Source organism: Crinia signifera, chromosome 8 (assembly GCF_055691185.1).
Source record: "Crinia signifera chromosome 8, ASM5569118v1, whole genome shotgun sequence".
In the NCBI taxonomy this organism is placed as follows: domain Eukaryota; kingdom Metazoa; phylum Chordata; class Amphibia; order Anura; family Myobatrachidae; genus Crinia; species Crinia signifera.
Genome location: NC_139224.1, coordinates 127767746 through 127782281, shown reverse-complemented (window position 1 = coordinate 127782281; position 14536 = coordinate 127767746). Strand labels below are relative to the sequence as shown.

Genomic DNA, 14536 nt, shown 5'->3' with positions numbered 1-14536 from the left:
CTTGCAGTATATGGTCGTGGCTGCTGCCAGAGGTAACCTTTGGAAGTGACCGTCGGGAGTATAGCAAGGTGAGACCCCTTTGAGGATCTAACCTCGCTGTCCACATAGGCGGTAAGCAGAGTCCGGTGGTACTTGATGCAGTAAACGGCCAGCAGGATCTTCTCCAGGGGAAGCTCAGGATTGTAGTGGGAACTACAGAGCCAGGTGAGAGCGGAAGCTCAGGATTGTAGTGAGTACTAGGTAGGAGCAATGATGCTACGGGATCGACATCATTTTACTGACTGCTGGACTAGCCTGAGCAGCCAGTACTTACCAGGTGAGCTGTGCTGGGATTGGTCAGGCAATCAGAGAGGGAGGCGGAGCCGTGCAGGAGAGGCTGGGAAGCCCTGATTGTATGCAGCTGCACAAGCACCGGCCTTTACACAGACACAGACCAGACACAAACACACATGGCGATATGCTACTCATGTCCTGCATGGAGCTGGAGCGCAATACACCAGTGTCACCACGCGATGACAACACGGCCACATGTACCCCAGTGGAGCCAGAGACATAGCAGAGGTGAGCGCCATGGTTTCTAGTGCACCATGGTGGATGTGACACGCTGAGCTAGCATCTCTCTGCAGATTTTTAATTGTTTATAGGTGAGTTAGTTTGTTGTATTGAGTGCTGGGCACCCTGTGTTTGTATTTACTAGAGTGTGTGGTCACAGGCCACCGCACCCCATCCTGATAAGTGGGTGCTGTTTGCACCCCATTCTTAGGAATGGCGAGTGTGTTGGTACTTCTGTATCTATATATTTGGGTTGATTTTTAATTAACCTTTGTTACTGTGATCATAGCTTTCTCATGCACCCTAGATAAGCTCATTTACCTGAAACCTGTGACAGCTGCCCCTTTAATACTAATTCAGGTGCTGTGTTTGGGATGGTCTCAACTTTAAAACCCATAAGGCACTTGGCAGTTGAGCTTTAACTCAGGAAAATAACACATGTTCATTTAGCTATGATGTGCAAACAGTTGCCAGGTTCCCATGAAAACCAGTTGTTAGTGTAGGACATGGAGTGAAATGGGGTCCCTTGGCGATGGGCTGCAAGCTTAAATGCATTGATCAATTCATGAACTAAAACCCATTGATCAATTCATGAACTAAAGGAGCAATGGTTGGAGGATTTAAGCAGGAGGTCAGGCGTGAGCTCGTAGCTGGGACCGCCGGTTAGGGCTGCCACAGCGGATGCTACTCTGACTCTATTGAGTCCCTGAGGCAGATGGTAAACCCCTGCAGAGCTAGGCTTCACCTGTGGCCGCCGCGTCCGAAGGAGCGAGTTGGGCCCGCTCCGACCCCGATGCAGCCAGGTCTTATGTATGGACAAAGGGTAAACGATCGCCACAGGGTACCCAAGAGGACTGCTAACTACCGGGCCTAGCTGGGAGTTGACCCCTGACTGCCGGCACCAGGCCAAACCGGGATGCGACCAAGTCGCAGACACAAATGAATGGGAAGAGGAGTCTCCAGCAGGCTACGCCCCAGGGACGGTGACTCCTCAAAACCAGGATAGCACAAGAGGACACTCCCTGCCTGACAGATGCTACTAAAGATGGAAAGATACAAGAAAGAAGATAAAGAATGAACCCACTGAAGGGCACGGCCACGGCGGAGCACAGGAGCTGAATGGAAAATGAATACTGAACCCACGGAGGGGCAAGGCCACGGCGGGCCACAGGAGCTGAAGGAAAAGAGAATACTGAAACCACGGAGGGGCACGGCCACAGCGGGCCACTGGAGAAAGAAAGAAAGACAGAGGCTCCACTGGAGCACTTACGTGACCCACGAGATGGTGGAGACAGTGGGCCAAACGCAGGCTCAGGCTGAAGCTGGTTTTCTGGCTGAAGCAGGAGACTGACAGGACACCCCAGGGAAGGCTGGGAGAAAGAGACAATGAAGGAACCAGGAGCTGGACACAGGGCAGTGGGCTGGGAAGCCACGGGGACCGGAAGCAAAAGCTGTCTGCAAACAGGGCAGAGAGCTAGCAGCTAAGATAAGCTAAAGCTATAACCGGCGTCTGTGCCCAGCAGACGCCGGCTATTTATTTGATTTTCGCGCCGCCTGACTGACGTCAGGCGCGCGCGTCATCTGCCGCCGGGCGGAAGCTCGAGGACGTTGCCTAGCAACGTCCCTATGCTCCGCATCAGAAGGAGGCTTGAGACGCTGCCGGGCAACGTCCCCGGCCACGTCACAGGGTACAGCATCCGCCGTCCGTCCGGGTGCCTCGCAGCCCGGACGGCGGTGTGCAACAGTACCCCCCCCCCCCTTGAGGAAGGGTTAACAACCCTTTACCACCGGGTTTATTGGGAATTTGCCGGAAAAAAACCGTTTTCAGGTTGGGTGAATGCAAATCCCTATCGGAAACCCAAGACCTTTCCTCGGGACCGAACCCCCTCCAGTGTACAAGAAACTGCAGAGAACCTCTCATGAGTCTGGAATCGAGGATTTTCTCCACACAGAACTCCTGTTGCCCCTGCACCATCACCGGAGCGGAGCCATTCCTCAGTCTGCGAGGAAATTTTTGAGAAAAGACCACTGGCTTAAGAAGCGAAGCATGGAAGGTACTTGCAATTTTGAGGGACTTAGGTAGGGAAAGACGGAACGCTACCGCATTAACCCTCCTGACGATCTGGAAAGGACCAATGAACCGAGGCCCTAATCTTGCTGATGGTTGGTGAAGCTTTATATTACGGGTGGATAGCCACACCCAGTCACCAACTTTAAAATGGCAAGGACGTCTAGATTTGTCAGAAAATACCTTCTCTCTGAAAGAGGCTTCCTTAAGAGCCAAATGGACCTTTTTCCATATGACTCTGAGTCGAGAGGCAGCTGATGAAGAAGAACCGGGGGTATTAGGTCCCAAGGAGTTGGCTCGTGGATGGAATCCATAGACCGTAAAGAAGGGTGTGTTTTTCGAGGCTGAATGATATGCGTTATTATACGCAAATTCAGCTAACGGCAGGAAACTGACCCAATCATTTTGCAGCTTGGAAACAAAGACCCTCAAGTACTGTTTAAGAGACTGATTGAGACGTTCCGTTTGCCCATTGGCCTGTGGATGAAACGCGGAAGTGAGATTGGTTTTTACTTTTAAGACTGCACAGAACAGTCTCCAGAACTGTGCCACAAACTGTGGACCACGGTCGGAAACTATGTCACTGGGAAGTCCATGCAACTGAAAAATGTGTTGGAGAAACAAAGTGGCCAATTCCCTAGCTGAGGGTAATTGTCTCAAGGCCACAAAGTGTGCCATCTTGGAAAATCTATCGATGACTACCCAGATGACCTGACACTGGGAAGAGATCAGAAGACCAACAATAAAATCCATGGCCAGATGAGACCAAGGCCTGCAGGGAACGGACAGAGGCAACAATACTCCTAAGGGTCGAGAACGTGGAACCTTGTGTCGGACACAATCCGGACAAGACAGTACAAAATCCTTGCTGTCCCTGGTCATACCTGGCCACCAGACCACACGAGACAGCAGAGCAAGTGTTTTATAAACTCCTGGATGACCCGCAATTTTGGAGTCATGGCATTCTGCCAAGACTCTGCGTCTTAGAGATGGAGGAACGAACAACTTGTTCTCTGGTGTTTGGGCTGGAGCTTGTCCCTGAGCTTGGCGGAGAAGACCCTCCAAGGTTTGACTCACTCCAGCATGAATACAGGACGTGGGAACGATGGGCCCCGACTTAACTCCACTCTCCTGTTGGGGGGAGGAAACATCTAGAAAGAGTGTCTGCTCTGATGTTTTTAGATCCAGGTCTATATGAGATAATAAAATTAATCCGCATAAAGAAGAGAGCCCATCGGGCTTGGCGAGAGTTCAGTCTTTTGGCTGACTCAATGCATTACAGGTTCTTATGGTCAGTCAAGACAAGAATCTGATGGGCCGCTCCTTCCAGCCACTGACGCCACTCGTCAAATGCCCACTTAATGGCCAGTAATTCTCTGTAACCTACGTCATAATTGGACTCTGCCTGAGAAAATTTTCGGGACATATAGGCACAAGGGTGGAACTGTAATGTTTTAGGATCTCTCTGCGAGAGAACCGCCCCGGCCCCTACTTCAGAGGCGTCGACTTCTACCACAAATGGTAGATCGGGATTGGGGTGCTTAAGAATTGGAGCAGAAATGAAGGCCTGCTTCAAAGTCTCAAAGGCCAGTTCTACTTGAGGACTCCATACTGATGGATCTGCCCCTTTTTTGGTCAGAGCCACCAAGGGTGCCACAATGGACGAAAAGGCATGAATAAAACGCCTATAATAATTAGCGAACCCAAGGAACCGCTGGATCGCTTTTAAATTAGTGGGCCGCACCCAATCCACAATGGCTTGTAATTTCTTGGGGTCCATCTGGAACCCTTGGAAGGAAATTATATACCCCAAAAAAGAAACCTGGGTCACCTCAAATTCGCATTTTTCTAGCTTTGCAAATAACTGGTTTTCCCGCAATTTTTGCAAAACCTGGCGCACCTGTGCCCTATGTGAGTCCAAGTCTCGGGAAAAAATTAAGATATCGTCCAAATAGACAACTACAAATTTACCCAAGAACTCCCGAAGGACGTCATTGATAAAATCCTGAAAAACGGCTGGGGCATTGGAGAGGCCGAACAGCATTACCAGGTACTCTTAGTGCCCCGTCTGAGTACTAATTGCCGTTTTCCACTCATCCGCCTCCTTGATTCTAATGAGGTTATAAGCTCCCCTAAGATCGAGCAGATCGGAGTTGGTCAAACAGAACTGTAATCAAAGGAAGGGGATAGGTGTTTTTCACCATAATCTTGTTAAGGGCACGAAAATCTATGCAAGGCCTCAAGGAACCGTCTTTTTTTGCCACAAAGACGAAACCGGCACTGAGAGGTGACTTAGAGGGCAGAATAAAACCCTTTGAAAGACTCTCTTGGATGTACTCATCCATAGCCTTAGTCTCCGGGACAGATAAGGCATAAAGCCTGCACTTGGGTAGTGGAGTGTTGGGAACCAACTGGATGGCACAATCGTAAGGCCGGTGTGGAGGCAAACTGTCGGCCTTGCCCTTTGAAAAAACATCTAAAAAATCTTGGTAGGGGACGGGGACCCCTGCTAAGGAAGTGGAATTTACCGGAAGTTAGATCTGAAGGCACTGTTGCTGACAGGTGGGACTCCAATGGGCAATCTCTCCCAGGTGCCAATCAATGATGGGATTGTGTTTTTTCAACCAGGGGAAACCCAACACGATGGGCACAGAAGGACAGGATGTTATCAGAAACGTAATCTCCTCCTGGTGAAAAAGACCAATGGTCAACTGCAGAGGGGGAGTCTGAAATAAGATGGCCCCATTGGAGAGCACTCCACCATCCAAACCCCGTAGGGTGATGGGAACAGGAAGCAGAAGTTGGGGAATCCCCAAACTCTGGGCGATGGCAGCGTCTAAGAAGTTACCAGCCGCACCACTATCCATAAAAACAGATCCAGAAAATTTGTATCCTTGAAAGGAGATACACCCCGGTACTAATAATGAATCTAGAGAAGAAAATAGCTGAAGGCCAAAGTGAACCCTCTCTTCATTCACTTGGCCCGGCCTTTTACTGGCCTATTGGGAAATTTCTCAGAATGTGACCCTTGCACCCACAGTATAGGCAAAGTCCTGAGCTTAATCGGCGAGCTCTTTCCTCCGGGGAAATGCGAGCTGCCCCAAGTTGCATGGGTTCCTCGCTTTCCTCAGGGGTTACCGGGACATAGGGAACCACCCGGGTTAGAAGGCCCCGTTCAGACCTCCGCTCACGGTGGCGACGGTCAATTTTAATGGCTAATTCCATTAATTTATCCAGGGTTTTAGGTGCTGGATATTGAATGAGGCAATCCTTAATTTCGTCGGCTAGACCACAACGAAATTGACTGCGTAAAGCTGGATCGTTCCATCCGCAGTCATTTGCCCATCGGCGGAACTCAGTACAATAGGCCTCAGCTGGGTCTTTCCCTTGTTTAAGGGCCCTCAGATGAGTTTCTGCTGAGGCTTCACGGTCGGGGTCACCCAAGAGAACTAAAAAAACTGTCTAGCGAGGTCAAAGCTGGGCTGTCAGAAGGCAGTCCAAAGGCCCAGGTCTGGGGGTCACCCTGGAGTAAAGATATTACTAGACCGATACGCTGGGCCTCGGACGTGAAAGAGCGCGGTTTGAGCCTAAAATATAGTTTACAGCTCTCTCTGAAATTAAAGAAAGTTTTGCGATCCCGAGCGAACCGATCTGGTAGGTTCATTTTGGGGTCTGACCCTCCTGACTCTGGGGGCCGCATCCTTTGCTCTTGAGATGCTACTTTTAAAGATAACTCCCGCACCATCTGGGTAAGCCCCTGGAGCTGATCAGAAAACGTCTGAGGAGTGGTACTCATAATACAAAAATAACCAAAAAATAACGGTAGAAGATATAAGTCCAACAATAGCCTGTCTTTTATTTTAGGCCGGTTATAATGTTACGGTGCCTACTGTGGCACAAGGAGCAATGGTTGGAGGATTTAAGCAGGAATCAGGCGTGAGCCCGTAGCTGGGACCACCGGTTAGGACAGCCACAGCGGATGCTACTCTGACTTTTTTGAGTCCCTGAGGCAGATGGTAAACCCCTGCAGAGCTAGGCTTCACCTGTGACCGCCGCGTCCGAAGGAGCGAGTTAGGCCCGCTCCGACCCCGATGCAGCCAGGTCTTATGTATGGACAAAGGGTAAACAATCGCCACAGGGTACCCAAGAGGACTGCTAACTACCGGGCCTAGCTGGGAGTTGACCCCTGACTGCCGGCACCAGGCCAAACCGGGACCAAGTCGCAGACACAAATGAATGGGAAGAGGAGTCTCCAGCAGGCTACGCCCCAGGGACAGTGACTCCTCAAAACCAGGATAGCACAAGAGGACACTCCCTGCCTGACAGATGCTACTAAAGACGGAAAGATACAAGAAAGAAGATAAAGAATGAACCCACTGAAGGGCACGGCCACGGCGGAGCACAGGAGCTCAATGGAAAATGAATACTGAACCCACGGAGGGTCACGGCCACGGCGGGCCACAGGAGCTGAAGGAAAAGAGAATACTGAACCCACGGAGGGGCACAGCCACGGCGAGCCACTGGAGAAAGAAAGAAAGACCGAGGCTCCACTGGAGCACTTACGTGACCCACGAGATGGTGGAGACAGTGGGCCAAACGCAGGCTCAGGCTGAAGCTGGTTTACTGGCTGAAGCAGGAGACTGACAGGACACTCCAGGGAAGGCTGGGAGAAAGAGACAATGAAGGAACCAGGAGCTGGACACAGGGCAGTGGGCTGGGAAGCCACAGGGACCGGAAGTAAAAGCTGTCTGCAAACAGGGCAGAGAGCTAGCAGCTAAGATAAGCTAAAGCTATAACTGGCGTCTGTGCCCAGCAGACGCCGGCTATTTATTTGATTTTCGCGCCGCCTGACTGACGTCAGGCGTGCGCGCCATCTGCCGCCAGGAGGAAGCTCAAGGACGTTGCCTAGCAACGTCCCTACGCTCCGCATCAGAAGGAGGCTTGAGACGCTGCCGGGCATCGTCCCCGGCCGCGTCACAGGGTACAGCATCCGCCGTCCGTCCGGGTGCCTCGCAGCCCGGACGGCAGTGTGCAACATATGCCTATTTGCAAAGTGCATGTCAGGTTGTGGTTTATCATATTCCACATGATGGATTTAAAATCGGATTAAATTATATTACATATATGAAAAGAGAACTACTAGTTTATTGTAAAATTGAATTTAAAAATTATAAAGCACAAAGTGCTTACAAAAATCATATACCATGGCAAAGCATCGACACCCCCGGAGACATCAATGTTTGAAGAAACATTGATGTCACACATGATATCGATACTTATCCATGGGAACATATATGAACAAATATATATATATATATAATTACAAAGAAAGACATAGAGGGAAAACATTCAAAAGGTGGAATAATTTAGACAAGAAAGTGCTTCAACTCAAACTCACCATTTAGACCCTTTGGAACAAGGGTACCTAAACAGTGGATCCATCGCATTTCATTTTGTGCAAGTCTTTTTTCAATATCTCTAGTTTTCCACCTAGCTGTAATTTATTGGATGCCCCAAAAATTTACAATATTAATTTCTTTAGATTCATGGTGGGACTTAAAATGGGCTGATACCGTATGGGTCGGCAGTCCCTTTCTAATGTTATATACGTATTCAGCCGAACGTATTTTCAATTGTCTTGACGTTCTTCAACATAAAACAAACTCATAAATAATATTTTTGGAGTGACACTTTATAAAATTCCTAATTTTAAAACTTTCTGCTTTAACATGTGTAAATTTTCTCTCTTAACTTTTAACTCTCTTGCCCATCAGGCATGAACCACACCGGTGAAACCCATTTGTACGTTCACTGTCTCTAATTTCTACCTCCATATTACTTTTTACAAGATTGTCTCTTAAAGATGGAGCTTTGTGATAAATATAAGAAGGTTGGGGAGGTAGAATTTCTGTTAAAATTGGATCTTGTTTCAATAATTTCCAATTATTTCTAAACACTTGTTCTATTTGTTTATGCATGCCTGTGTATTGAGAAATAAAAGCTTTCTTTATTATATTGTCACTGTATCCCCTTACCGACAATCTATTTGAGACCTCTTGAATTTGTTCACTGCAAACAATATTGTCCGTACAGTTCTGTTTGATCCTAGAAAATTGGCTAAAGGGGATGGAATCTAACCAATTTTTATGATGTTGATTTGATCTCTCGATGTAGCTGTACGAATCCGTTTCTTTACAAAACGTTTTTGTTTTTAATTTGCCTTCATCGATATATATACTTAGATTGAGAAAAGTGACTAGTGCCTGACTGGTGGTAAAAGTTAATTTAATAGCAAAATTATTATCATTTAGCATACCACAAAAGGATTTTAAAATATCAGCATCTCCCCTCCATATAAAAAGCAAATAGTCGATAAAACGATGCCAGGACACCAAGTTTGCTACCAACTCGCCAGAGTGCCAGATGGTCGACTCCTCCCAGTACGCCATACATAAATTGGCATAACTGGGGGCAAACCTGGTGCCCATGGCTGTGCCAATACACTGTACATAAAAGCATCCCTCATGATAAAAGTAGTTATTTGTTAAAATAAAAATTCTCCTCTCAATAATAAAGGATTTCATTTCCTCATTTAAAGTGCTTTTATTTAGAAAGAAGGAGACCGCCTCCACTCCCTTTTCCTTAGTTATGATCATATACAAGGTGCTGACGTCTGCACTACATAAGACGTCATTCTCCTTCCAATGATATGCTTCCAATTTTCTTAACACATCTCATGTATCTTTAATATAAGCCTTAGTCTGTTTAATGATAGTTTGCAGATAGGAATCAATTACTGCAGATAAATTGCTGGTAATACAATTACACCCTGCAATTATTGGTCTGCCTGGGGGGTGGAGTGGATCCTTATGTACTTTAGGAAATATATAGATAGATGGTATTGATCGTTCTTTTATATTGATGAATTCAAATATTTTTTTATTAATAACTTTATTATCAAGGTCTTTGGTGGTTAATTCAAGAAGCGCCTTAGCTATTTTATCTGTCGGATCACTTTTCACTTTTTTGAATGTGTCCCCATCTTTTAATTGCCTGTCTATCTCTTTTAAGTAATTCTATTCATAATTACCACTCCACCCCCCTTATCAGCAGGTTTTATAATAGTGGATTTATCATCCTTCATTTTTTTAAGAGCTTTAAAGTCGCTTTTACTTAAATTGAGTTTATTTTTAAAACCTGCTCCTTTTTTATTATTATTTTATCGACTTCCTCACACACTACTTTATTAAAGCAGTCGAGGAAGCTGCCTCTAAAGTGCGTATGATAGAAAGTTGACGGATTTTTAAAGATGGTTTTTGGGATTTCACCATTGGGCTCCTCCTCAGATTCTTTATTATGAAAAAAAAACATTTTATTGTTAATTTACGTATGTACTTCTGAATATCAATAAATAAATCAAACCGATTATCTGGTGGTCAAAATATACTCCTAGTATTGTCGTAAATGCTATCAATATTGTATGGTGGTCAAAGTAATGCTCTCTGTATTGTCTTGTGCTCACGTTAATGCTCTCCGTATTCTCAGGCATTGAAATGCTCGTTGTGTTGTCTGGCGGTCACTAAAATGCTGTCTCTGTTGTTGAAAATTTTATATAGTAATATTTTAACAAATTAATGACATGTGTGAGTGGCTGGGCAGAGGGTATTTGGGTATACAGGGGTGGTATTAGGTATGCAGGGGCCCCCTCGGGGCATGTGTAAGATGTCTAGAAACCTTGCAACGTTCCTCAGTTCATTTACACTAACAGGCACCATTTTGTGTTATGTTCTAGAGTGTTAGTATAAGCAACCTTGAGAAAATACAACAATTATCATGCGAGGTAAGTCGGAATATAATCCTTAATAATTTGCTCTTAATATGTCAAATGATAAATATATTGGTTGTCCATTATTTAGACAGTTAGGTTAAGTGAAAATTTAGGAGGACATTTAATAAGATGGGAGTTCGATTTCACATAGCATGTTGCTATGGGCAACCAATCAGAATCTGCTTCTCATTGATTTAGAACCTTCTAGAAGATAATAGTATGTGATTGGTCGCCCATATTAACATACCATCTAAAATAGAACTCCTTTCTTAGTAAATTTGCCCCATACTGTCTGAAATGATTTTTCATAAACTTTGGAAGAGAATATTTTTGCAATGTTTGATTGTAAAATAATTGTATAAACCCCAAAAATGATCATATGGTACTTATAGAATTCTGCTAAATGATTGTAAATGTTCCACACTGTCAATCACATAGAGACAGGGGTGGATTGGCCATAGGCCTTACAGGGAAGATTCCTGGTAGGCCGACGCACATGTCAGCCAGTGACTTTTCTTCTATAAGATGTGGCCCAATCTAGAGTAGTAAACACAAAAAATAAGGAAATTTCTAATAGCGTTCTAAATAAACATATATTATAATTATGTATCCAATGACGGTGAACAAGGTACCTATCCTCTTTAAGGCCTGATCTTCCTCTGTGGCTACCTCTTACAAACAAGAAATTATAGAACAATCATAATGTAGTTTATTGTTCTATGTTTGTTCTATAATTTCTGGATTGTATGAGGTAACCCACAGAGGAAGATCAGGCCTTAAAGAGGATACGTAACTTGTTCACCGTCATTGGATACGTAATTATAATATATGTAATATATGTTTATTTAGAGCGCTATTCGTAATGTCCTTATTTTTTGTGTTTATTGCAGCCTTTTGGGGGATGGAACTATCCCCTTTGGGTATTATTTCTGATTGCTGCTCTAGGCGCAGTAAAATCTGTGGAACCCTTTCATTTTGTGCAATCTAGAATAGTGGCCATGTACCCTTCCTGTCTCCCACACAATCAACCTTTGCAAGTTCGCACAGGAAACCTATTACTTCAAATTCTCATCTATAGTGGATGCCCATCTCAATGCATTGAGTTATCTGTTAAAGGGGTAGAAGTTTGTGCTATCTGGGGAATAACCATTTCTAGGGTAATTCTGGTCTCCACTGGAGATATTTATGATATTCAGGGGATTCTGGTAATGAGTTGTTTGTATACTTGATGGAGGTTTTGGGGTCTGTGTTCAGTCTCAGTGGAAGGTGGGGTATTATATGAAATGTGGAGGTTTGTGGTCTGTCACAGCAGTTTAAAATTCTGGGGGCCACTAGACTTCCAAGTAAATTGAAAGCAATTTGAAACAGGTGTAGTGATGCATTAATCCGCCTATTTTGATGTTAGTTCTGCATACAATTAAACTGGTGTCGCCTACATGAGGCCACTTCAAAAAAAAATTCCAGGGCCACTTTTAGTTCAGCTATTGTATAGGTTTACATTTATTAAGGAGCAGATTTAGGGTGGTATTCAATCCCCGCCGCTATTTCCAACAGGGGAAATAGTGGTGGCCGTCTATTTCCCCTATTTAGTCTTGCTTCTGACAGCATTGAAGGCGGAATTCGACAAAACGGATCCAACTTTAAAACTAGTCAGATCTGTTTTGCTGAACGGCCTTGGATTGTTGAATTCACAGCCGGATCTCGACAATCTACGGCTGTTTTGGCCAATACGCCCCCTTTTCTACAGTGGACAGGTGGAACATTGAATGCTGTCTGTCGATATACTGTCAAGCCAGGCAAAAATGGGACAGGATTCTGACTGTTCAGAATCCAGGATTAAATACCCCCCTAATTCAAATCTGATGGACATGTCTTGCATGTTGTGCTTCAAAAATAATTACGTAATTTAAAAACTGTCATCGAAGTTGATTGGTTTGTAAGCCCATACCTTGCAGTAAAGCTTCCAAAAAAACTATGTGAATCCCCTCTGCTTTATAAGCACAGCAGACCTCCTAATACAGGCATACTCCTTAATATGTCAAATATACAATAAAATCAATGTGGGTTCTGTCCACCCCAATTGATAACCAGCTCTGGGGGAGATTCTCTAAGAATCTCCGCCCCCCTTTGCCGCCCATCGCATTTATAATTATCGCATATGTTGTAACATATGCGATAATTATAGCAAAGGACAGCTCTTGCGTTAAGAGCTGTCCTTTGCGGTGAGAGTCGCCAGGTCCCAGCAGGTCCCGGCGGCTCCCCGCTCCCTCACACACCCGGCGCTGCTGCGCCGGGCTCTCCTCCTCCCTGCACCCGGAAGAGGATCAGTGCAGGGAGGAGGTCACAGGTCCGGGCAGCACAGCTCTGTGCTGCCCGGACACAGGTGAGGGGGCAATGCGGGGCGGCGGGGGGTCGGCGCGGGGCGGCAGAGGGTTGCGGTAGAAGCCCATTGGCTTCTATGGGGCACCGCCAGATTTTTCTGGCGATGCCCCCCGCCGCGGTAACCCGGCGGGGGATGCTTACAGCATCCCAAAATGCTGTAAAAACCCTGATAACTGGGTTTTTACCGCATTTTTCGCTTAGAGAATCTCCCCCTCTATGCTTTTAAGCCTAGTCTGTTAGCAAAAAAAGAGCAGGTGGACAAATAGTGTGGGGTCCCCCAATTTTTCACTAACCAGCACTAGGCTTGACCTGGGATACTAGGTTATTGGAATTGGGGCTAGTTTCCCACGATTGGTCAGGACTGTAAAACAAATATATGGACTCCCTCTTGGGTACAACAGGCACTAGGGCCCCCAGGGCTGTTGGTATGAAAGTGATAAATAGTTAATACTGCATGTTGGGAGCCATTATCATAGGGCATGCCTGGTCTGGTTGGAACTTCTAGTGTACCAGCAAAATTCAATTTAATTGATACTATATTAATACTATTGAACCTCAATACAATTTTTTTTTTCAGCTTTGCCCATTTGTTGCATGGTTTTGCCCATTTTGAGAACAAATTTGTTCTGTAATCAGGTCTGAATTACTTTTTCTGTCTCCACCTAGCCAAGAGAGGAAACTGTCAGCTGTCGGCAGAGACTAATCTGGATGACATGAAGCCCCGCCCTCAGTTCAGCAAATACCGCGATCCGTGGTTCTGCGATGAGATGGCGGGGCTAATATACCGCAATTTGCATAATTTTAGACCTGGCTCTTCCCAGTAGAGCCACTAGTCTCAGTATTTGAAGTTTGAAGAGGGGGACAGGTGGGGAGCATGCCGGAGGCTTGCTCACCTTTCTGGGGGGGGGGCAGAAGGGGGAACCCCATTTTTGGGAGTGTAGGCAAGCATCGTTTCTTCACTTGGAATGTTAAAAATATTAATGGTGAGTCTGTGTTCTCTGCAGTTTTGTAGTGGTTTGAACTTTTGTATCTCAGTTGAATGAATCCCACTGTTAAAAGCCCAAACTAATACTCAGTAAATATGCTCATTTGTGTAGGAGTAAAAGATATGTAGTGCATGTGTGATTACTTCTACCACCAGATTGGGTTGCCTAACCATTAGAGAGGGCATAGGTAAGGCCTCTTGATAAATATGATATTAAATACTGATAGAGCTGCATGATTATATACCATAGTAATACCAGAAATGCACTGTTGAATATACACCATACTTGTGCAGTATAAGGTACCATTTTATAATGTAAAATCCAAGTACACAGCATACTTGCCTACCTTTGTTGTTTCCGCACCAGGAGAAACCCAGAGAGGAGACACAGCAGTTTGCTTTGGTGGGAGGGGCCGGGTTGTGTGGAAATTACAGTGATTTGTGGGTTCTCGGGTAGGAGGCTAAAAAGACGTGACTTTGTAATTTAGCCCCTCCTCCTTGGCACAGCAATGGAGTCTGTAATGATTCTGACCTTATCTTGCCCGCTTCACTAGAAAGCAGGTAAGATGTAGGAGAGTCACCTAAGAGACTACCCCAAAAATCAGTAGGCAAATGTGATAAACAGTCTGGAACCTGATCAGGAGAGGAAGAGGGCCCTCAGGCAGTAATATGAAACCCTGAATAAGTCATAGCCAATAGTATGGGTAAAGCATAAAATATT

General features: G+C 45.5%; 1 protein-coding gene across 1 annotated transcript in view; it reads left to right on the top strand.

Annotated features, from left to right (window-relative positions):
* The window catches only part of LOC146027090 (uncharacterized), a 47464-nt gene that overhangs the window by 6029 nt on the left and 26899 nt on the right, over window positions 1–14536 (top strand). The window contains exon 3 of the mRNA XM_083158087.1: window positions 10413–10460. Coding sequence (XP_083014213.1) covers window positions 10413–10460 — 48 coding nt within the window. The remainder of the gene's footprint in view (window positions 1–10412; window positions 10461–14536) is intronic.